This window comes from Tamandua tetradactyla, chromosome 3 (assembly GCF_023851605.1).
Source record: "Tamandua tetradactyla isolate mTamTet1 chromosome 3, mTamTet1.pri, whole genome shotgun sequence".
Classification (NCBI taxonomy): Eukaryota; Metazoa; Chordata; class Mammalia; order Pilosa; family Myrmecophagidae; genus Tamandua; species Tamandua tetradactyla.
In genome coordinates this window covers 18,221,111-18,246,767 of record NC_135329.1, presented here as the reverse complement: position 1 = coordinate 18,246,767, position 25,657 = coordinate 18,221,111, and the positions used below count along the sequence as shown (strand labels likewise).

The following is a 25,657-nucleotide window of genomic DNA, read 5'->3' as shown; positions in this document are numbered from 1 at the left end:
CTGTGCGCCTTTAGCAACTTCCAAACACCCAAGAGGTGCTCAGGAAGGGGCCGCCATGCAAAGGAAGGAGCAGCTGCCCTAGGAGTGGGGGTGGGGGTGGGGGGTTGGGAGGTGGGGCGAGTGCTGTGCCCGCCCCCACCCCACCCCTACCCCGACCCCACTCCCACCCCCACAATCCTATTGACTCATCGACCCCTGCTTTCTTTGACTCTTGTATCCCCAGTCCTGTCAAAGGAGATGCTTTATAAAATGTTGGCTGAAAGAAGGGAGAGAGGAAAGAATGATCCGTTGGAATTCTACTCCAGGCCCGCTACGAATTTACTACAACCGTCTTGGGAATATATGAGGCACCGCTGGCCCAGGTGTGCAGGGCCTATCAGCTTTCTTTATTTCTAATAAACCAGATTGCATGAAGCTTGCCATCCCACTCAGCTGCCAGGAAATGCAATCTCGGCCATCACAGGGGCTCCAGCGCCTTCCCTGGGACAGCAAAAGCATCTGAAAGGCTTTTGTGGTCTCCCTCAAATGCGCAGGTCCTGCACCCCCAGTCCATCTTGAGCACAGCAGATGGGCTCAGAGGGGCTTAGAGGGACCGGGCACCTCTGTCCCTCTCAGCCCGGCCAGGGGCACAGGACGTGGCCAAGTCTGGTGATGTCTCCCCGCAGCCACCTCCCCCTGGGGGCTCATCTCCTTGCCCACCGCTGGCCCTTCCTAAGTCGTGGGAAGTTCTCCTCCGTCCTCCCTTTACAACCACCCATCTCCCCTGAAAGACTCACCGCTCCTCCCTCTTGCTTTAGAAACATCAAGTAATCTCTTGAGCGAGTTTAGACATTTAGTGGGAGCAGACGTCAAGCAAACACAGCAAGAGGGGGTGTGTTTATACAGATTCTGCTTTGGGTCTCCACAAACACAGACAGCCCTGCTACCTTTTGGAATAGGAAGGAAAAAACATACAGAACACAAGGTACAATTTCATATCTCAAAAAAACAAAAACACCCTACTCTGAGCCAGTGTGTGGTCTATCCCTCACCTGCTCTGTCACTGATAATAAGCCTTGGCCAGGCAGCTTCCTGGAATGTGCTTCTATTATGCTCATGGCAAAGGTGGCCGGCAGCTCTCCATTAGCACAGAGGCGTGCATTTGCACTTTAGGACCTGAGCGAAACCTCTCTTAGACCATCACTGACCAAATGTTCCATTTGTGCAGAAGAAGGCTCTGGAAGGCCCCCCAGAGTCCTTCCATTACAAATGTACCAGGCAGAGAGACAACAGGTGTACTTTTGATTGAAGATTTAAAAAATGTGTTATGATTATTATTTTTTAAATTGTGAAATACCATCATCCAAGAACTAAGTTTTAAGAACAGAAAAATCACTTGTAATCCATCTTCTTAACCCAACCACCATCAAGATTTTGGTTTACTCCCTTCCAGTACATGTGTGTTCACACACACACACACACACACACACACACACAGCTGTTACCTAGTTTATATACAAGTATATGTCCTTCAGCTACTGTTTCCAATAGTTACTATTTATAATATAAAACTTGACACCATTAAAAAGGAGAACACTTTGGTCTCAACTTTGAGAAATTATTTCATGATCTCTTGGGGGACAAAAGGGAGAAGTGTAGAAGTTTTCATAGTACAACTGGGTAGATTCATAGCTAGTTGTACAAATTTAAACAAGGGCATTGATTAATACCCAGAAGCACAGATGTCACCCTGGAGAAGGGCCCCCGTGGAGGGCTGCAGGGCTCTGACCCATTTCACAGCTTTCTCAAGTACTTTCTCAAAGGCATGGAAGGTAAGCTTATCAGGTTTGCAAACAATGCAAGAATAAAATCAATCAGCTGGATCACTGAGGTCCTTTCCTGCCACCTTGTCATCTGTATCAGAATCAAGATACAGAAGCCTGGGATTCTGGGCCCAAATTAACAAATTAACAAACTGGGATAATTTAGTTGCTGTGACTACATTTTTGTTCACTGGGCCAAAGTATGTTTTTCTGACTTGTGATTTTATTTCTACAAAAAGAAAAAAAAAAAACAACTTACAGGTTGAGAAAATTAAATCACATTCAGGTATTCCTTTAATTATCTTTACTGCAAAAAATACAGTGACAACATAAGAATGGTGCCCAGAGGGACAACTCTGCCTGCCAGATCCATCTGCAACACTGTTTTTGTTTAGGGCAACATGTTAGACAAAAGCTAAATCTGTTTATCAGGGGAAGATCAAAAGTCCTGGGGACTGGAAAGCGGCTGTAGGAGGGATGATTAAAGAACAAGAAGTTTAAATTAGAATGAAATAGTCTTAGGGAACTTTTTTCTGTGAAAAGCTTAAATGTTAGCATTAACTCCTTCCACACCAACACCATTTTACAGGTCAGGAAGCTGAAGCCCAGAGAGGTTGAGTCACTTGTCTGGCATCACACAGCTAGATGATGGGAGAATAGGGACCAGATCCTCATCTCCTGCAGCCCAGGGCTGTTACAGAGTTGCACCATGTCATTTAATAGGTCACTCACTTACCAGAGAGTACTAGTTTGCTGAGAAATGATAGTGGAGAGAATGCACACTCTGCCTTCTGAAGGTTTATACATTCTATCCTTTCTCAGTTACCCATTAAAGATTTACAGACTCTCATTGGCCCTTCCTTACAGCGTCCCTCAGTTGTTCTTGTCCGGCCCTACATCCAGCTGGTGCTACTAGAATTTCAATCACCCACATCCTCTTCACACTGCAAAAGGGAATGTTTTATTGGAAGGATGAGAGGTGGGTGTTGGTGGCCGTGGGGCTCAGAGGGTCTGGTGTTTTATTGTGCTAAATTGTAACTTCATACTACCCTCCCAAATAGTTTCTCCATTTGATGCCTAAAATCTCACCCTGGAGATCATTCTTTTGTCTTAAAACTTATCAGATCCAAAGTTTCTGGGAGGGACAGCGCGTTCATCCAAGGAACCCTTTCTCTTCCCCTACGCTGTTCACCCGTGTGATATTCTCCCCAAAGTAACATTTCTCGTTATATCCACAGTGATTTGAAAGTCATGGCTTTAAACTATCAAACATTTAGTCTAAGAGTGAGTAAGTTCAGATTCTTTTCCTGAGATCAAATCAGGAGAGCCACGGTCTCCTGGGACCGCTTTGCAATTTCCCCAGGTTTGACCTGAGCAGAGACCTTGACAAGGCGACACTTCGATGCAGCATGGGACTTGGGCGCCCCCTGGTGGGCTATAGATCATACTACAGACTTATGCAGACACTGGTTTTAAAGGATGTACGCCTTAAGTATTATTTGTCCCTCAAATTAAAACAGAACAAAACAAAAAACCACGTGCCCAAGTCCATAAATAAGTGCTAGGAGGGCCATGGGCTGTTGTCTAAGCATCCATCAGTGAAGGAAGGCAGGGCGAACCCAGAGGGGCTTCACACTCACAGGCCTGGCGGACAAGGACTTAGAAAGCTGAATGCGGGGATGCCGGTTACCGCGCTGGAGGCAGGCAGGTCCCAGAGCTGGAAGGGCCCATGTAGGGAAGAAAGGTTGGAACAGAAAGAAACATCACCTACAGAAGCATTTCCCAAACCTGTACTTCCCAGGCATCTGGAGAACTTTTGAGAAGCACAAAATCCTGGGTCCTTACCCAGGAAATTCTGATCCGGTGAGTCTGGGATGGAGCCCAGTTGCAAACCACTGCCCAGCAGCCCTTCTAAGTTAACCTCCCCCCAACAGGAGAAACCGTTTGACGGGAGCCCAGTGGTTGTACAGCCGAAGCAGGTTGACCCTCCGCAAACAAGCAGGGCCCTGGGGGTGGCTCACACACCTCCCGGCTTGCAGCCCTGCTAAGGCCCAAAGCGTCCATAGGAACACATCCCTGCTGCTGGGGCGAGGGCCGGGGGTCCAGTAGGGTGACCCGGGCTGGCCAGTAGAGCTTTCTCATTTTCCTTCTTCTTTGTCTTCTCAGTTGTGCTTTTTCCTTTTCTTTTCTAGGAGGTTTTCCTTCCTCCAATTTGATTGACACTTCCTTCTACCATCGTCTTCACCGCCATCGTTCTCCAGCACTTCTTCTTGGTCAGGTTAACACTTGAGCTGTTCCTGGTCCCAGAGCTGCCAGGCCTGCAGTTTGGGTTTCCAAGCCTAATCGTTCAGAGGTGTTTTATTTCATTCCTGGCTCTATCTTCAGCAGTGATGCTTGTTGAGTGCCACAGCAGTGAAGCAGTGATGCTTCAGCAGTGATGCTTGTTGAGTGCCACCAGGCCCCTTAAGAAATGGGGGAAGGGGACTTGCATTACAGGCTGCTGCAGACTCTAGAAAAGCAGTTCTGTGGATTAAAGAAGCGTTGTATTAACAGCTCTTAGTGGAAGTGCTGGCCAAACAGGCTGTGGCTGAGCTGGGCTCTGGACCCAGGACACCACTGGAAGAGAAAAATCCCAGCTGTTCAGTAGTAGACGGGTCTAAGGACAACTACAAGCTGAGGTGAGACAGGGCTGGGGTCAAAACAGTTGAAACCGAATCTGTAAGCGGGACCAAAGGGGGTGCCTGGGCCCGGGACAGATTAATCTGAAAGATCAGCTCAGCAGCTAGGGGAACTTAGGAGCAGAGCATGCTGCTAGGGAGGGAAGCCAGCAGCCAGCGAAGAGAGTTCTGGATTTCTACAGTGAGTATGCACAAGCTCAAAGGTCTGTTTTATTGAGAGGAAGGCAAGTAGCATTGGAATAAGTTGCCCTGAATTAACAGCACTGGGCAGGAGGTTGCCTGTGGGTGAATAATTGGCCCATAAAAAGATTGTGGTGTGTGCAAAGATCATTGACCCAAAGTGAGGAACCCTGAGTCTTGCCCTGAATTAGCTGTGTGGCCTTGGACAGATGACTCTGGCTGACCTCAGATTCCTCATCTATAGGTGCACAAGTTACATTTGATCATTTGTTTTCAATGCTGGCTGTCCACTAGAATCCCATGGATTCTGATGCCTGGGTCCTGTACTGAGAGATTTTTACTTAATTGGTCTATCATGGGGCCCAGGAATCAGATTTTTTAAGCCCCTCCCATCCCTCGCTCCCAGATAATTGTTCTCTGCTGCTGGAGTGGAGAATCACCAGAACTCTCTGCTCCCTTTGGGGTTGAAAATTCTGTGTCATAACAATGGCGGCCAACCATCCTGGTGTTTCCGGGACTGTCCTAATTCTGAACTGAAATTCCAATGTCCCAGGAAATGACTCAGTCTTGGGCAAACCCAGGCACTCTAGTTATAACTTTTATAGCAGGATTTAGAGAAACATGAACTTCCAAGTACATCAGTTACTCTCTTAGTCAACTGCATTGCTTAACCTAACACTATTTTGCTACATGTTGCTTTAAGAAAGTGGAAAGGCACTTGCCTACAGCTCTTAGGCTCTTAAAAATCCATTTCTTAAACTTAGTTTAAAATGCTAGTGATCAATGAAAGGGAGTAAAGGCTATGGAATGTATAAATTTTTTTTTCTGTTTTCATTTATTTCTTTTTCTGAATAGATGCAAATGTTCCAAGAAATGATCATGATGATGAATATGCAACTATGTGATGATATTGTGAATGACTGATTATATATGTAGAACGGAAGGATCAAAATAGAAATGTTTGCGTTTGTTTGGTGTTTTTAAAAAAATCAATTTTCTCCTTTTCCACTTACTTCTTGCATTAACTGAAAGCCTTTAGATATATATATTTTTTACATGGGCAGGCACCAGGAAGTGAACCTGGGTCCTCGGGCATGGCAGGCAGGCATTCTTGCCTGCTGAGCCACAGTGGCCCACCCTGGATATATTTTTTATGCTTCCCTATAACTGTAGGAACTCAGGCCTTGCTTCTCAGGAGAAAAACATGACATCTCTCTCCCTGTGACATCAGTACAAAAAGAAAGAAGAGAAGTGCTCTCCTGGATGTATGTTGGTGTATGTGTGTTTTATGTGTGACTTCACTGGGCCTGTCGATAAGCGAATTTACGGATCTGCCATTTGCCTGCTAGTCTTTAAGTACACATTTGGGTAAAACCTACCCTGTGCTGATTTCTAAAGATTATACTGTGTACATATATGTATATATCAGCCATCTCAGCTTGTTGCCTGATCTCCAATCTGATGCTTTGAGCAAGCACGCTTTTTCTTTTCCTGGCTCAAGATAAAACAAAGAAAAATTAAAAGCAGAACAGTTTTAAAAGACATTCATTCATTCAAGTAGCCCTCTGCCTTCGGATTCCTTCTTTCTCCACACTGTATCCAAATCCACCACCGTGTCATAACTTCTCTGCCTTCAAAATATAGCCTGAATTTCACCCCTTCTTACCACCCCCACTTCTATTACCTTAGTCCAGTGTTTCTCAGAATTTAGAAACATCAGAATCACCTGCTGGGCCTGTTAAAACCAATTCTTCGGTCCTGCCCCAGCATTTTTGATTCAGGACTTCTCTGGAAAGGCAGATGATCTGCATTTTCAGTAGAGTCCCAGGATGCTGGTGCTGCCAGCCCAGTACCACCCTGAGAAGCAGCCACCCAGCCTAAGCCACCGTCCTCTCTCCCTTGAATCACTACAATTCCCTAATAGCCATCAGGGCTCCCTGTTGCTTTTTGCCTCTGTACAGTTTATGCTCCACATGTCATCAGAGTGATACCACCCCCCCCTTTTTTTTTAATTAGAGAAGTTGTGGGTTTATAGAAAAATTAAGCAGAAAATACCACCTGTCCCCACATACACAGTTTGCCCTATTATTAACTCTTTGCATTAGTGTGGTAATTTTGCTACTATAATTGATGAAACAATATTATTATGATTAAATTGATGAAACATTGTTATGATGATTATACTCTTAACTATGGTCCATATTTTACACAGTTTACTATAGTCCATAGCCTACAGTTTATGTTGTACAATCCTATGTTTATGTTTCAATTTTTTATGCTAGTAACAGAAATACAACCTGAAGTTTCCCCCTTTTTAACCACATTCAAATATATAATTCAGTGGTGTCAATTATTACATTTACAAAATTCTGCTAAAATCACCCTTCTTTATCAAAACTTTTCCATCACCCCAAATAGAAACTCTGTTCCAACGAAGCATTGACTCCCCATTCCCTACACCCACCCCTAGTAACCTGTATTCTACTTCTGATTGTATGAATTTGCTTATTCTAATTATTTCACATCAGTGAGATCACACAATACTTGTTCTTTTGTGTCGGGCTTATTTCACTTAACATGAAGTTTTCAAGGTTCATCCATTGAAGAAAATTCATCCAATGAAGGTGACTTCATTCCTCTATGTGTCTCTTTGAGTTTATCTGTTTGGATTTTGTTAGACTTTTTTGAATGCGAATATTCATGTCTTTTGTTAAATTTGAGAATTTTTCTGCCATCATTTATTTGAATATTCCTTCTTTCTCTCTTTTCCTTCTGAAACTCCCATAGTGCGTTTATTGGTGCACTTAATGGTGTCCCAACAGATCTCTTAGGCTCTGTACTTTTTTCATTTTTTTTCTTTCTGTTCCTCAGCCTGTATCATTTCAATTATCTTGTCTTCAAGTTCACTGATTCTTTCTTCAGCCAGCTCCAATCTGCTGTTGAAACCCTCCAGGGAAGTTTTCATTTCAGTTATCATGGTCTTCAACTCAATATTTCTGTTTGGTTTTTAAAAAATTTCTCTGGTTATTGAGATTCTCTTATTGTTCATTCTTCATTTTCCCAAATACCCTCTAGTTCTTTCTCTGTGTTTTCCTTTATCTCCTTGAGTATATTGAAGTTTTTTTTTAAGTCTTCATCTGGTATGTCTAAAACTTGGTCTTCTTTGTTGATGTTTTCTGGATTTTTATCATCTTCCTTTGGATTGTCCATCATTTTCTGTTTCTTTGTCTTGTAATCTTTTACTGCATCCAGTACATTTAAATATTTTAAAGTGTTTGCATTGGGATATAGTACCTGACCTGTCTTTTCCTTAAGTTTGTATGCAGCTGTTGAAATGATGGAAATTTCTTTGAGTTCCAGGAAATTTCCTTGAGTTCCAAATCAAAAATGACGAAATAAAAACCATTCACAGTCTTAACAAATTGGCTCTGCATCGATTGGTGCTGTCTTTCAGAGTTTAGCCCTCCTACCAAGAAGAGCAACCTGAGATGAATGTGAAGTGTAGAATCTTATCAGTCTTGTCTGAACTGGTCTTATCTTGTCCAGGGCTTGGGATTGCTCATGGCCTTAGGAATTCCCCCCTTTATGAGAATTTGAATGTCCCTTGTACTCTTTCTGGAACAGACTTTCTCTCCCTCCCATGTGCTCTATTATATGACTTCAAGAAGTTAGTCCTTTGCCCCAAGCCATGTTGACTTAAATGTTTATTTTTATTTTTTTTTATTAATGGAAAGAAAGAAAAAGAAATTAACACAACATTTAGAAATCATACCGTTCTACATATGCACTCAGTAATTCTTAACATCATCACATAGATGCATGATCATCGTTTCTTAGTACATTTGCATCGGTTCAGAGGAACTAGCAACACAACAGAAAAAGATATAAAATGTTAATATAGAGAAAAGAAATAAAAGTAGTAATAATAGTAAAAAACAACAACAAAAAAACCCTATAGCTCAGATGCAGCTTCATTCAGTGTTTTAACATGATTACTTTACAATTAGGTATTATTGTGCTGTCCATTTTTGAGTTTTTGTATCTAGTCCTGTTGCACAGTCTGTATCCCTTCTGCTCCAATTACCCATTATCTTACCCTGTTTCTAACTCCTGCTGGACTCTGTTACCAATGACATATTTCAAGTTTATTCTCGAATGTCCGTTCACATCAGTGGGACCATACAGTATTTGTCCTTTAGTTTTTGGCTGGACTCACTCAGCATAATATTCTCTAGGTCCATCCATGTTATTACATGCTTCATAAGTTTATCTTGTCTTAAAGCTGCATAATATTCCATCGTATGTATATACCACAGTTTGTTTAGCCACTCATCTGTTGATGGACATTTTGGCTGTTTCCATCTCTTTGCAATTGTAAATAATGCTGCTATAAACATTGGTGTGCAAATGTCCGTTTGTGTCTTTGCCCTTAAGTCCTTTGAGTAGATACCTAGCAATGATATTGCTGGGTCGTATGGCAATTCTATATTCAGCTTTTTGAGGAACTGCCAAACTGCCTTCAACAGTGGTTGCACCATTTGACATTCCCACCAACAGTGGATAAGTGTGCCTCTTTCTCCACATCCTCTCCAGCACTTGTCATTTTCAGTTTTGTTGATAATGGCCATTCTGGTGGGTGTGAGATGATATCTCATTGTGATTTTGATTTGCATTTCTCTAATGGCCAGGGACATTGAGCATCTCTTCATGTGCCTCTTGGCCATCCGTATTTCCTCTTCTGGTAGGTGTCTGTTCAAGTCTTTTTCCCATTTTGTAATTGGGTTGGCTGTCTTTTTGTTGTTGAGTTGAACAATCTCTTTATAAATTCTGGATACTAGACCTTTATCTGATATGTCATTTCCAAATATTATCTCCCATTGTGTAGGCTGTCTTTCTACTTTCTTGATGAAGTTCTTTGATGCACAAAAGTGTTTAATTTTGAGGAGCTCCCATTTATTTATTTCCTTCTTCAGTGCTCTTGCTTTAGGTTTAAGGTCCATAAAACCACCTCCAGTTGTAAGATTCATAAGATATCTCCCTATATTTTCCTCTAACTGTTTTATGGTCTTAGACCTAATGTTTAGATCTTTGATCCATTTTGAGTTAACTTTTGTATAAGGTGTGAGATGCGGGTCTTCTTTCATTCTTTTGCATATGGATATCCAGTTCTCTAGGCACCATTTATTGAAGACACTGTTCTGTCCCAGGTGAGTTGGCTTGACTGCCTTATCAAAGATCAAATGTCCATAGATGAGAGGGTCTATATCTGAGCACTCTATTCGATTCCATTGGTCGATATATCTATCTTTATGCCAGTACCATGCTGTTTTGACCACTGTGGCTTCATAATATGCCTTAAAGTCTGGCATCGCGAGACCTCCAGCTTCGTTTTTTTTCCTCAAGATGTTTTTAGCAATTCGGGGCACCCTGCCCTTCCAGATAAATTTGCTTATTGGTTTTTCTAATTCTGAAAAATAAGTTGTTGGGATTTTGATTGGTATTGCATTGAATCTGTAGATCAGTTTAGGTAGGATTGACATCTTAATTATATTTAGTCTTCCAATCCATGAACACGGTATGCCCTTCCATCTATTTAGGTCTTCTGTGATTTCTTTTAACAGTTTTTTGTAGTTTTCTTTATATAGGTTTTTTGTCTCTTTGGTTAAATTTATTCCTAGGTATTTTATTCTTTTAGTTGCGATTGTAAATGGGATTCATTTCTTGATTTCCCCCTCAGCTTGTTCATTACTAGTGTATAGAAAAGCTACAGATTTTTGAATGTTGATCTTGTAGCCTGCTACTTTGCTGTATTCATTTATTAGCTCTAGGAGTTTTGTTGTGGATTTTTCCGGGTTTTCGACGTATAGTATCATATCGTCTGCAAACAGTGATAGTTTTACTTCTTCCTTTCCAATTTTGATGCCTTGTATTTCTTTTTCTTGTCTAATTGCTTTGGCTAGAACTTCTAACACAATGTTGAATAATAGTGGTGATAGTGGACATCCTTGTCTTGTTCCTGATCTTAGGGGAAAGTTTTCAATTTTTCCCCATTGAGGGTGATATTAGCTGTGGGTTTTTCATATATTCCCTCTATCATTTTAAGGAAGTTCCCTTGTATTCCTATCTTTTGAAGTGTTTTCAACAGGAAAGGATGTTGAATCTTGTCAAATGCCTTCTCTGCATCAATTGAGATGATCATGTGATTTTTCTGCTTTGATTTGTTGATGTGGTGTATTACATTAATTGATTTTCTTATGTTGAACCATCCTTGCATACCTGGGATGAATCCTACTTGGTCATGATGTATAATTCTTTTAATGTGTTGTTGGATACGATTTGCTAGAATTTTATTGAGGATTTTTGCATCTATATTCATTAGAGAGATTGGTCTATAGTTTTCTTTTTTTGTAATATCTTTGCCTGGTTTTGTTATGAGGGTGATGTTGGCTTCATAGAATGAATTAGGTAGTTTTCCCTCCGCTTTGATTATTTTGAAGAGTTTGAGGAGAGTTGGTACTAATTCCTTCTGGAATGTTTGATAGAATTCACATGTGAAGCCGTCTGGTCCTGGACTTTTCTTTTTAGGGAGCTTTTGAATGACTAATTCAATCTCTTTACTTGTGATTGGTTTGTTGAGGTCATCTATTTTTTCTTGAGTCAAAGTTGGTTGTTCATGTCTTTCCAGGAACCCGTCCATTTCATCTAAATTGTTGTATTTATTAGTGTAAAGTTGTTCATAGTATCCTGTTATTACCTCCTTTATTTCTGTGAGGTCAGTAGTTATGTCTCCTCTTCCATCTGATCTTATTTATTTGCATCCTCTCTCTTCTTCTTTTTGTCAATCTTGCTAAAGGCTCATCAATCTGATTGATTTTCTCATAGAACCAACTTCTGGTCTTATTGATTTTCTCTATTGTTTTCATGTTTTCAATTTCATTTATTTCTGCTCTAATCTTTGTTATTTCTTTCCTTTTGCTTGCTTTGGGATTAGTTTGCTGTTCTTTCTCCAGTTCTTCCAAGTGGACAGTTAATTCCTGCATTTTTGCCTTTTCTTCTTTTCTGATAAAGGCATTTAGGGCAATAAATTTCCCTCTTAGCACTGCCTTTGCTGCGTCCCATAGGTTTTGATATGTTGTGTTTTCTTTTTTATTCGCCTCGAGGTATTTACTAATTTCTCTTGCAATTTCTTCTTTGACCCACTTGTTGTTTAAGAGTGTGTTGTTGAGCCTCCATGTATTTGTGAATTTTCTGGCACTCTGCCTATTATTGATTTCCAACTTCATTCCTTTATGATCCGAGAAAGTGTTGTGTATGATTTCAATCTTTTTCAATTTGTTAAGACTTGCTTTGTGACCCAGCATATGGTCTATCTTTGAGAATGATCCATGAGCACTTGAAAAAAAGGTGTATCCTGCTGTTGTGGGATGTAATGTCATAGATGTCTGTTAAGTCTAGCCCATTTATAGTAATATTCAGATTCTCTATTTCTTTATTGATCCTCTGTCTAGATGTTCTGTCCATTGATGAGAGTGGTAATTGAAGTCTCCAACTATTATGGTATATGTGTCTATTTCCCTTTTCAGTGTTTGCAGTGTATTCCTCACGTATTTTGGGGCATTCTGGTTCGTTGCATAAATATTTATGATTGTTATGTCTTCTTGTTTAATTGTTCCTTTTATTAGTATATAGTGTCCTTCTTTGTCTCTTTTAACTGTTTTACATTTGAAGTCTAATTTGTTGGATATTAGTATAGCCACTCCTGCTCTTTTCTGGTTGTTATTTGCATGAAATATCTTTTCCCAACCTCTCACTTTCAACCTATATTTATCTTTGGGTCTAAGATGCGTTTCCTGTAGACAGCATATAGAAGGATCCTGTTTTTTAATCCATTCTGCCAGTCTATGTCTTTTGATTGGGGAATTCAGTCCATTAACATTTAGAGTTATTACTGTTTGGATAATATTTTCCTCTACCATTTTGTCTTTTGCATTATATATATCATATCTGACTTTCCTTTTTTCTACACTCTTCTCCATATCTCTCTCTTCTGTCTTTTTGTATCTGACTCTAGTGCTCCCTTTAGTATTTCTTGCAGAGCTGGTCTCTTGGTCACAAATTCTCTCAGTGACTTTTTGTCTGAGAATGTTTTAATTTCTCCCTCATTTTTGAAGGACAATTTTGCTGGATATAGGAGTCTTGGTTGGCAGTTTTTCTCTTTTAGTAACTTAAATATATCATCCCACTGTCTTCTAGCTTCCATGGTTTCTGCTGAGAAATCTACACATAGTCTTATTGGGTTTCCCTTGTATGTGATGGATTGCTTCTCTCTCGCTGCTTTCAAGATCCTCTCTTTCTCTTTGACCTCTGACATTCTAACTAGTAAGTGTCTTGGGGAACGCCTATTTGGGTCTAATCTCTTTGGGGTGCGCTGCACTTCTTGGATCTGTAATTTTAGGTCTTTCATAAGAGTTGGGAAATTTTCAGTGATAATTTCTTCCATTAGTTTTTCTCCTCCTTTTTCCTTCTCTTCTCCTTCTGGGACACCCGCAACACGTATATTTGTGCGGTTCATATTGTCCTTGAGTTCCCTGATACCCTGTTCGAATTTTTCCATTCTTTTCCCTATAGTTTCTGTTTCTTTTTGGAATTCAGATGTTGTATCCTCCAAATCACTAATTCTATCTTCTGTCTCTTTAAATCTATCATTGTAGGTATCCATTGTTTTTTCCATCTTTTCTACTTTATCCTTCACTTCCATAAGCTCTGTGATTTGTTTTTTCAGTTTTTCTATTTCTTCTTTATGTTCAGCCCATGTTTTCTTCATGTCCTCCCTCAATTTATCGATTTCGTTTTTGAAGAGGTTTTCCATTTCTGTTCGTATATTCAGCATTAGTTGTCTCAGCTCCTGTATCTCATTTGAACTATTGGTTTGTTCCTTTGACTGGGCCATATTTTCAATTTTCTGAGCGTGATCCGTTATCTTCTGCTGGCGTCTGGGCATTTAGTCAGATTTCCCTGAGTGTTGGACCCCACAGGTTGTAATATTTTTCTGTGAAATCTCTGGGTTCTGTTTTTCTTATCCTGCCCAGTAGGTGGCGCTCGTGGCACACGTTTGTCTGCGGGATCCACCAGTAAAAGTTGCTGTGGGTCCTTTAACTCTGGAAAACTCTCGCTGTAGGGGAGGTTTGGCAGCCGACGCATCTTGGAAGAGTGCCAGCTGGCCCGGGGGTCCGAACGCGGGGAGGGTCGCTGGCCACCGCAGCACGTGAGAGCGCCTGACCAAATTTCCTAGTCGGCCTGGGGCGCCAAGCGTGGCGGAAGGGCGCCAGCTGTCGCAGCCCGGGAGAGTGCACTGTTCCCAGGCGGACCGGGGAGTCACGTGTTTGGAAGGGACCCCCTGGTCACCGTTCCCCGCGGTCTGGGGATTTCTGACCCAACTCTTTCAGTTGGTCCGGGGGGCCTCTCGTGGTGGAGACGCCAGCCGCCGCGGCCTGAGGGGACCGCCTAACCAATTCTGCCAGCTGGCCTGGGAAGGAGGAAGGGAGGGACTCCAGCCACTTGCCGTCCCGCCCAGGAAAGCCCACGTCCCTCGGTGTTCTCACCGGAGCTGGTTCTCCCAGACAGTCAGCCGTTCCAGGATGGGGTACGCTGTCCCTTTGATCTCCGTCGTGGCTCCGGGAGCTGTTCTGTATTGTCTCCACTCCCCCAGTAGCTGTTCTGGAGGAGGAAAGGTGAGGGCGGCAAGGCTGTCGAGGCTGGTGGCGGAGGAGCCGGTGAAGGCGGAAGAGGGCACCGTGGTGGTTGGAGAGCCGCCGGAGCAGGAGGGGGAAGAGGGGAGAAAGAGGGGAGAAGGAGGGCGGGCGGGTCGGCTGCTGCGGGGCGTGGGTGCCGCGCGGCGGGCCGGCGGAGAAAGAGGACTTAATTGTTTCTTATACTGCTTTAGCTGTCTGCAAGCTGCCTCTGCCTGCAGGGCAAGTTCTGGGTGGGCAAACCAGAGACAACTTTCCTGGTTCAGTCTTTCAGGCTGCCACCTAAAAGTTTGGTGCTGACATATAGACCCTGCAGTATGCACATAGTGCTTACTCTGCTCCCTCCAGAATAGGCTAGGGACCCACAATAGATGTGAAAACTGGCTCCACATTATACTGGGAGGTGTCGGCAAGACCACCATGAGCTTCTCCCACCGTTTCTTAATGCTGTGTTTTCCTGAATCAGCACTTACCAAGTTACTGCCACCCTCTATTTCTGGAGTTCTAAGAAAGAGGGTCATGTTAGTTTTTGCTATGTATTCAAAGATTTTGTGGGGGAATGGCACTCTGGAGTATCTTATGCAACCATCTTGGTGGAATGGCCCAGGTGATCTCTTAAAATATAAACCAGTTCATGTAATGTCCCTGTTCAAAACTCTTCCAGTGGCTTCTTATTGTCCATAAAATAAAACCCAAGTTCCTAACCACATCATCTTGCCTCTACCTCCTCTGCCTGGTCCCACTTGCTTTTCCTGACTTAGTGTGTTCTGACCTCACTGTTCTTTGCTATTCTCCAAAGATGCTGAGCTCCTTCTTATTTCACATTTGCTGTCCTCTGCTCTTGGAAAGCTGTTCTTCCAGAACCCCACCCAACTTCCTCTTTTTTCTCATACAAGTCTCCTCTTTTATATCTTCAGAAATGTGTCTCCCAAGTAGGTAGACCCTATTTCAAGTCATGGTCTATTTCCTTATCCTATTTTATTTTTTTCATAGTACTTACTGAAATTACATTGTTTAATGTTTGTGTCCTCACAAGAATGTAAGTTTCCCAAGGTCCAGAATCCTGTCATCTTTTCACCACTGTATCCCCAGCACCTAGAGCAGTGCCTGTCAACTATTACTAATAATGCTCAATAAGTATTTCTAGAATGAATGAATGAAATCATATAGGTACAGACTATACCATACATAATAAGCGCTATGATCAAAATACATAGGGTGCTATGATATGCGAAATAATGGGGGAGGGACTACACTAAATGGCTGATTAAGGAAGTTTCTTCAGAGGGGAGAATAAGCTCTGAGCTGAATAGTAATAAGAAACTAGCCTGGGGATGAGCCAGGGAGAGAGTGTAGAGAAGAATCCCTGAAAGAAATAAAAACTTGGTGTGTCTTTTCAGACAAGGATAAAAGACCAGTCAACACACACACCAGGCTGGGTCACATTTGCTGGGGAGAAACGAAGATTCATGAGACTGAAGTTCTGGGTGTGTGGGCCCTGTTACCCATCGCATGCACAGTGATCTGGCCAGTTGGGCATTGGACTCCAGGAGAGGAATCTTGATCCTTGGGCTATGGAGGCTTTTTCTCTTTTAACTTTTTCATTGTAGAGTATAACATATATACAAAGCAAAGAAATAAAAAAGCAGTAGTTTTCAAAGCACTCTTCAACAAGTACTTATAGGACAGATTCAGAGTTTGTCATGGGCTACGATCCTCTCAGATTTTTCTTTCTAACTGCTTCAGAATATGGGAGGCTAGAAGGCTTAAATTTTTCTTTTATCACCACAATAGACTTTTTTCCTTCTTTTTTTTGTGAAAAAAAATAACATATATACAAAAAAAGCAATAAATTTCAAAGTACAATACCACAATTAGTTGTGGAACATATTTCAGAGTTTGACATGGTTTACAATTCCACAATTTTAGATTTTTACTTCTAGCTGCTCTAAGATCCTGGAGACTAAAAAAGATATCAATTTAATGATTCAGCATTCATATTCATTTGTTAAATCCTATCTTCACTGTATAACTAACTCCACCTTCACCTTTGATCTTTCCATCCCTTTCTTTAGGGCGTTTGGGCTATGGTTTTTCTAAATTTTTCATATTGGAAGGGTCTGTCACTAATATGGGGTAGGGAGATGGAACTATCTGATGTTCTGAATATTCTCTAGGTTTCAGGACTTATCTGGACCAAGGACCCATCTGGAGGTTGTAGGTTTCTGGAAAGTTACTCTGGTGCCTGGAACCCTTGTGGAATTTTATAAATTGCTCTAGATTGTGGAATCTTATAAATCTTTAGGATTGGCTGGAATGGTCCTGCTGGGGGTTGGCAGGCTATGATAGGTGGCAAGGGCTAACTGAAGCTTGCATAAAAGCAACCTCAAGAGTAGCCTCTAGACTCTATTTGAACTCTCTCAGCCAATGAGAAGTTTTACTTCTTTTCCCCCTTTGGGTCAGGATGGAATTGTTGATCCCATGGTGCCAGGGCCAGATTCATTCCTGGGAGTCATCTCCTGAGTTGCCAGGGAGACTTTCACTCCTGGATGTCATGTCCCATGTAGGGGGGAGGGCAATGATTTTACTTGTAGAGTTGGGCTTAAAGAGAGTGAGGCCACATCTGAGCAACAAAAGATGTCCTCCAGAAGTAACTCTTAGGCATGCCTATAGGTAGTCTAAACTTCTCCGCTACCTACATAAGCTTCGCAAGAGTAAGCCTCAGGATCGAGGGCATGGCCTATTGATTTGGGTGGCCCTAAAGTTTAACACAATATCAGGGGATTCCTTGATGGTGAGGTTTAAAAATTCCATGTTCTTTCTCCCCTCCCTCAGGGGACTTTGCCAATACTTTTTGATGATCTGCTTAATATACTCTAGGATGTATCTAGGCATTACAATAATCTATACAGGATTATTCTGGGTTCCCTGTGTTTCAGTTTTTCAAATGGGCTACACAGATAGGTTGAGTTAGATTATGTGCTACAGAAAATTTCAGTTCCAGACCAAATAAACCTTTCTTCCTTTGGTCTCAAAGAGTGTGTGTGGTTCTAAAATATAGAAACTGTCTTCCTTACCCCTGTGTTCTGAATTACTTTAATTCCTACCTGATCAGCTTCATTCTTATCTCTAAATATCAGGTTATATATATAACAGCCTCTTGAAATCCAGAAAAAATAATCACTACTCTGGACTTAATATGTCTGCTCTGAAAGCTTACAATCTAGGCCTCTGTTTTCTTATAAGCATTTTCTAAAGGTGACATACCATTGTTGTTCTTTTGTTTCTGGCTTATTTTGTCTCACCAAATGTCCCACATGCTCATTCACATCGTTGCATGCTTCACGACTTTGTTCCTTTTTGTAGCAGCCCAACTTTCATTCATAAGTATGCACCATCGTTCACCAATCTACTCTGTCAGTGCATCTTTCAGCCACCTGCATGCATCAGATATCATGTATAGTGGTCAAAGTGCATGGTCCATATGTGATGATATTGTGAATTACTGATTATATATGTAGAATGGAATGATCATAAATAAATAAATAAATAAAAATAAAAAATAAAAACTTAAAAAAAAAGTCCACGGTCCATCAATTCTAAATTTTAGATAATTTCATTGTTCCCAAGAGAAAGAAAACCAATAAACACACCCTTGCCAAATAGAAAATCTAAACCTCCTCTTAACTTTTGTCCCTCCCCTATGGAGGCTGTTAAGTACATGATTAAGAAAGTGTGTGCATCTGCAGTTTAAAAAAATCCTTAGTGGGAACTGTTAGAAAGAAAGCCTTTCTGAAAGAGAACAAACGCTCAATTAGATTGTGGACAAAAAAAGGATTTATTCACGATCTTGCAAGAACAGGTGCTCAACTGAAAAAATGATGGTTAGTGCGCCAAGCGATGGAATGCCGCGGATTTTATACCCTAAACCTAGCACGCAGGTCCCTCCCCTGTTTCCCCGCTGATTGGCTACTCCAGAGGTTACAGCCTATCCAGATAGTCTAACAAATTCAAATCTTTCTCCGAAGGTTCCCACTCTTGATTGCACTTTACACTTCAGCGACCCTGGCTGTGACTTATTTGAACTTGTTTTTGCCTATATAAGGATTTGGCACCAATTCCAGGCTTGCATCAGAGGCCTTCTCCTTTTTCTGCCGCAAGACCAGTCTGAGCCTTTTGTTCTCCCATCCTGTGCCATCTTGTGTTAAAGCTAAATTTAATTTTATTCTCACAGAACTTACTGGGGAAGAGAGATAAATGCATTCCCCCCCCCCCACTTTTTTTTTGCTCATTTCTATTTTTTGTTTTTTCATTTTTCATTTTCTTTTTTGTGTTTTTGTTTTTTTCTGTTTTTTAATTTTTAATTTTGATAAATGTAATTTGAATCAGAAATCTTCTTACCTATGTTTTGATGAAACTTCTTTCATCTTCACCCTTTACCTTCATTCTCCTTTCTTATTTTTCTTTCCTCTACTGAGCATCCATCTCCATGCATGCTTCATTAGCCCGTATCCAACCCTCCAACCTATAAGACACCCATCTGAATTGTTTCCTTCTCAGACCTAAAGGATCTTTCTTGAGCCACAATGGACCATCTTCTCCATCAAGTGTCAAACAGTAGAAGTTTGGGTGAGTTATTGGGTGCTTCTTAAACACATCCATCTTTTTCGAAATCACAGAGCAAATGTGCTTTGGTTTATAAAGGAAATAATAGGGCCTAACAGTAGCTGAGTCCAGGAGGGCACTTTTTTTTCTGTGCAATTGCTGAGAGCTACCCGAGTACTCCATCTTCCCAACCGGCCATTGTCTGAAGGCAGACAAGGGAACTAAGGCAGGTCCGATGGGAGGAGAAAGCGTCAGAGCCGCACCGTGCAGGTCTCCAGGTCTCTGGGAGTAGTATCCTTCTAACAGGTCAGTGCCATCCACAGGACACAGTCCTGATGGGCAATAGGTATCTGGGGGGAAATAAATATGGTCAAATAACAGCGAAGAATACTGGGTTGATCAAGGTAAAACTAGGGGGTTACTGCAGGTTTACTCAGCGCCTGCATACACCAGTGCCAAGCCCTCACTCTCCAGGATGACGGAGGCCTTTTGCGGTGTTTTCTAAGCTGTGTCACCACCAAATACTTTTTTCTTTGGCGTTATCTTACAAGAGGTTTTATCCTGCTGAACGTACTTGGAAAATGCCGCATTAGCTGAAGCTGACTGTGAATACCAATTCTACTGCTGATCAAAATACTCCAGGCATTGCTCAATTGCCCATGCTTTTTCAGAAAGCAGTGTAGTGGTGGTAAAAAGTGATTGAAAAGGGAATTGAGGATTTTCATATATTAACTTGTTCATCTTCTCTCTCTCTCTCTCACACACACACACACATACACACACACACACCACGAGATAGGTATTGATTTATTTTTTGTTGCAAGTGGGGAAACTGAGGCATGGGGAGGTTAAATAACGTGCCCACCATCGCACATCCAGTGAAGGTATGATCTGAAATTTGACTGGGGCAGTAGGCTTCCACAGCGGAGGGGCACGGCTGCTTCATTAGACTGCCTCTCACAGCAGGACGTCAGCGATCTGCGTGAATTTTGGCAAATCCCTTAAACATCCTGTGCCTAATTTAATTCCTAATACAAGGTGGGCAATAATAACGAACAGCAAAAAGAAGAATTAATCGACAAACAGCCCTTGAAAACCATCTTTAACGTCATCTGTGAGAAAACTTTTTTTACACAAAAATGCTGTGACAGAAACCTGGGTCTGATGAACTTGGCAGCCTGCAATTGCCAATACTTTCTTGCTTTCGATGGACAAAGCTCCAAACTCACACATGTTTAGAATAAAAAGTTGGAGGGGGGAGTTCCTGGAGGGACTCTAGAGGGGCTTATGGAGCCAAACGAGGAGCTAAATACCCAGGCTCAGAGAGGCTGAGACCCACAGAGACCAGGTCCCGAGATTCAAAGTCAGCAGGGCTTCCTGCCTCTCTCTGGGTGAGGTTTTAGTGTCTCCTTCTGTCCATGGGTTTCCACCTGATTGACAATATCAATATGGCTGCTGGAGAGTTGCTGGGTTTCTCCACACGACAGATAATAGGGTGGCCGCTGCCTCCAGGCTCATCTGACAGGTCCCTGACTAAAGAGAAAAGAGGTTGTCTCTTCCAACCTTGAAAATGTCCAAAAAGAATTTTGGCTGTTAGTTTCTGTGGTCAGGAGTGAGGTGTGCTGCTCCTCCCAGCCTGGGTCCTGTGCCTACCTTTGTAGCTAGGGAAATAGGTGGGGTCCTTTATGAGAAGGAGAAAGGACTTGGTGTCAAACAAAATCAGTGGTTACCATACAGTCATTCTGGCAGCAGGAGACTCGTGGACATGAAGCAAGAGCTGTGAGCACCCTACGACAGGCATGGGAACTGTAGAGCAGATAGATGGTGAAGAGCCATCTCCTAGGCTGCAAAAGCCTGTTCGCTGCTATTGCACCCCAGTGGCTCTCTGGCTCACCAGAAACACCAGGTAGTCTTTGAAATTCCAGACTTGAATCATAGAATAGTTCAATTAGGCAATTAGGGAGAGCTCAGGTTCCCTTATTTCAATGTCCCAGTGGCCATCAAAGGAGCCATCAAAAGGCTCTTGGCCTTTGACTCAGAAAGTTTTATGACTTAAGCTCCTTGAACTCACCAACTCTGCCGTCCTGTGCAAATCCTCTGTGCCCTGCCTCTTGGTCGAAGATGTCCTGGATCCCAAAATGTTGTCATAAAATTTAAATTTTATTATCCTCTTTTCTTATATATGATGGCTCCTCTCCCTTCTCAGTGTCTATCATGGAGTTAATATTTCCCTTCTCCCTTCCGTGCACCTTATATAGAGTAGCATTGGCTGTGTAGACGGCACTTACAGGTAGGTAGCTGTGTTCTTGATTTTGAGTGTTGGCCTCCTATCTGCTCAGTGTAACCCAGCACTTCTCAACTGGGACCCATTTGGCCCCCAGGGCACATTTGACAGTGTCTGGAGACATTTTGGTTGTCACAGCTGGAGGAAGGGGTGCTATTGGCACATGGAGGGCAGAGTCCTGGGATGCTGCTCTTATCATCCTCCGTGCACAGAGCAGCCCCTCCACAACGAAGAAATAGCCTACCCAAAATGTCAAGAGAGCCAAGACTGAGGAACCCTGGTTCCGACCCAACATAAAGAAGGAGGACAGTTCTCTGAAAGGTTAAACATAGGGATAAGGTAAAGTGGAAAGAAGGCTCTTGAACTGTAGCCTAACTGTTCTTGGGTGGTGAGAAAGAGAAGGTACCCACGGACCTTCCTTCCCCAGCCTAGAGCCTGGGGACAGCAGGAGAGCTTAAGTGGAAAAACAGAAGGGAGCCTTCTAGCGCTGCTGCTCCAACAACCAGTAGAGTCAGGGCAGCGGCAGCCTTGGACCAAACATCTCTCTTCTGTCATCTCAGGCTGAGCCTCCACCAGCATGGAAATAAATCCCAGTTCCCAGATGCCTTCCCTGGGTGGAAGGGCCCTGTCCTGCTCTGGCTCGAGGCTCTCAGAGAGAAACCCACTCTTCTCGGGTTGAAATGCTGACAGTTTGATTTTTACATGAAGACTTGGTGTCTCTGTATTTTGTATATTTTAAACTAACTTGGCTCTAATTGTTCATGTTGCCAATCCCCATGAAAAGAAAATGTGAGCATATAAGCGAGCTCTTGTCACTGGAAAATCTCACCCTAACACATGGCATCATGAGAACAGGATGCATTTCACATTCAACAAGAAAGAAAGAACATTGAGAAAAATACTATTTAGATATAATTACATTTCATCAAAGACACAATTGAATTGGAGGGGAGGAGATGAGGGAAGCTCGCTCTCCTCACGCAATGCCAAGGTCGGTTGACCACACAGAAAACATGCACTTAGGAATGATCATTAATCTTTGCTTTACCGAGGGTATAAGGTTCCCAATCACCCATTTCTTCATTCTTTCATTTGTTCATTCATTCTGGTTTTCTTCACTTTAGAAAGGGCACAGGGGTAAGAGCTCAGAGAATAAGTAATACACAAGATAATGGTTACTCACCCTCAAGGAAAAATACAATTTTTCTCTCTGTGGAATTGCCTTTGACGCCAGCTACATGCTCACAACGAGGACTTCTGTTTTCCTGTATGGGAGTTCCGATGTCATGCCACAATGTCCCTTATCCATAAATTGGTCAGATTGTCCTCACCTGGTGAATAAGGCGGGTGGGAAATGAGGGGCTGAGAGATTCCGTTTTGACTGGTGTGTAGGATGGAGCCTACATTTGTTTCTGCTCCAGGCGGCGCCATTACCAAGAGGACACCGGATCCCAGAGTCCTGGGGGGTGCACCCTACGGCTTTTCCAATGCCACATAGTGGGGATCAGGGGGCTTTAGAGGAGTTTGTGGTCCTTGGGGATCTGGGAGGAAAGGTTCTCTGAGACTATATTTTTTTTAATTAAAAGTATGCCATATATCGAGTTTAGTGAACAAATCTAATATCTACAACTTGAATGTTTGCATAGTTTTCTACTCTTGTAACCACCACCTGAATGAAGAGGTGACCATTCCCAACCCCAGAAGGCTGGCTAGTGCCTCTTCCCAGATTCTACTCCCTCCCATAACCATTAATCTGACCTCGCCATTATAAGTTGTTTCATTTTGAAATGCTTTTAAACTGACAGGACATTTACAAAAATAATGCAAACTCCATACATACAACTGCGACACACTCCCCCCCGCCCCGCGTCCAGATATCCAGATCCATCAATCTTATTGTTTGCCCATATTTGTGGTATCATTCTACCTACCTATCCATCCATCTATCTATTTGTCTATTAGTTTATTGATCCATTTTCTGGACACTTGGCTGTAGGTTGCATCCTTCATGCTCTTTGAACACTTTATATTGCCACGTACATTTCCTAATAATAAGGATATTCACTTATGTAAGCACTTTAAGTGCCATTATCAAGTTGAAGAAATTTAACATTGATATAAAGCTTATAGTCTATATTTCAATTTTTTCGTGTCTTTTTTTTTAACTTTTTACATTGTATATTATAATATATATGCAAAACAAAGAAATGAAAAAGCAATAGTTTTCAAAGCACTCTTCAACAAGTAGTTACAGGACAGATCCCAGAGTTTCTCATGGGCTACCGTGATGATAGCGCTAGCATTATTATTTTGATACTGTTGTGTATAGATTATGACATGAAGTAAACAAGGGAGAAAGGAGAAACATGTAAGATTGATAATAAGTGGAAACACTGTAGTTCTGAATTTGATTTAGAGTCATAAATATGAATTCACCATTTATTCATATTTATGAATGCTTTTAAAAATGTATTTCCTAATTCTATCCACTGAAAAGTCCTAGAAACAGCATCCATCCCACTAAGATTAAGCACTTCTAGCACCTGGATTATGGTATTTAAATATCAATTTCAAAGAAAAGGATCCAGGAAGAAAATGCATTTATTCTGCCTTTCCAAATCAAATTGAACCTCGCCAAAACCAAACAGCTGATGAGGGGAAGTTTCTCCTTAAAGAAGTAGTCTAGTGAATACATGAAGAAGGAATATAGAATATCATAATTGTGCAAACCCTAATTAATGATCCTAAGCAACAACCATCAAAGACTGCTAATGTCACCCAAAGGGAGACACGCAGACAGCATATGCCTCCTCACCAAAAAGTTCAAGCTGGAATCTGAGAATGTCCCTTGACTTAACCATTAATTTACAGGTACTACAGGAAACAGAGAAGAATATTAACCTGCCCCTTGTGTTATGATCAGCAGCGTCTGTATCGTAGGAAACTCTACAGCTTTCTTCAATAGATAAATTGTAAGGAAAAAGAGTGATACGAGGGAACCTAAGATAAAAAGAAAAACAAAAACAGGAGACGCCAACCACTGCCGTGTATGGATCTTATTTGGATCATGAGTCAAACGAACTGTAGAACAATTGTTAGATAATGAGGAAAACTTGAACACTGATTGGATGTTTTATCATTTTTTAGGGTGGTAATAAGTACAGTCTAGATGAAAACTGACTCATCATGAATCGAAACCACTGAAGCTGTGTCATTACAGTCTTCTCTAGTTTGTATATGTTCAGTATTTTCCATAATGAAATACTGTCTTGGAAAGCCTACTCTGGATATTTAAAGCTGAGTATTACCCTCCTCCTTCTCTTTCCTTTCCTGTTGTAACAATCCTAACCCTCCTGGAGCCATTTCCGAACATTTATTTTCAATGGAGAATGATAAGTTCTACTTCACATGTGTTTAATCTGAGATCCCAACTCCAGTAGGAGTTGAAAATACAAGACCTCAGAATGGTCACGTCAAGGCCGAAGCTGTGGAAAGAATGACATCATCAGGAGAAAAAGTATGTGCAGAAACGAAAAAGACAAGGACTTATGAGAGTGCCTTTTCCTACCTTCCTTCCTTCACTCACTCATTCAAAACTATATGTGATAATTATTTATAAGATGTCAGAACCTGGGGATAAAGAGATGAAAAGATGGGGTCTATTGAGGAAGAAAGGTACTTAAAAATATGAAAAGGATTAAGTGGTGGGAGGGAGGTATATACAAAGTACAGTAGATATATAGAAGATCTTTTAAATTTGCCTGAAAAAAAAATCAGAGAAATACTCATGTTTAGGAAGACAGAGTAAAAAGTGACACTGGGACCAGAGGCCACGTTTCAGTCTGGCCAATAGATCAAAGGGGAAAAAATAAGTGGGGGAACTTCTGTGAAGAGGTTTTCCTCCCTGATAAAGGGAAAGCCCTTTTCTGCCCATTTCCTTCCTCCTGCCTTACATTTGGGATGCAGTAGAAGGTTATGATATTTGGTGCAACTGCAGCCATCTTGTGACTAGTAGTCAACAAATAAGAGGACAAAAAATCAACATGCTGAGGATGTAATAAAGTGCCTGAGACCTTGATAGCTCTGCTGAAGTGCTAAACAAACCCTAAACAGTCTACTTCTGGATTTAATGTCAGGTAAACAATCAATGTTCTTACATTTAACACACTGTTAGTTGAATACTCTGCTACTTAAAAACTCTTGTCACTTTTAGTGCAATGAATTCCTATCCGATATAGTGTCTCTTCCCTACCAAATCATGAATGACTTGGAGAAGCAATATAGCATAATGGTTTAGACAGATAGGTGCAATGTTTATGATCCTAGTAATGAATCCAATGAATGATTGGTGTGGCAGAA

At 41.7% G+C, this 25,657-nt stretch overlaps 1 protein-coding gene across 1 annotated transcript in view; it reads right to left on the bottom strand.

The window, feature by feature from the left end:
• Positions 1 to 20,247, bottom strand: part of CHRNB3 (cholinergic receptor nicotinic beta 3 subunit) — a 49,467-nt gene extending 29,220 nt beyond the window's left edge. The window contains exons 1-3 of the mRNA XM_077151699.1: positions 20,099 to 20,247; positions 19,880 to 19,992; positions 19,185 to 19,364 (exon numbers count right to left, since the gene is read on the bottom strand). Of these exons, the coding sequence (XP_077007814.1) occupies positions 19,185 to 19,364; positions 19,880 to 19,992; positions 20,099 to 20,247 (442 nt within the window). The remainder of the gene's footprint in view (positions 1 to 19,184; positions 19,365 to 19,879; positions 19,993 to 20,098) is intronic.
• Between the last annotated feature and the right edge of the window lie 5,410 nt (positions 20,248 to 25,657).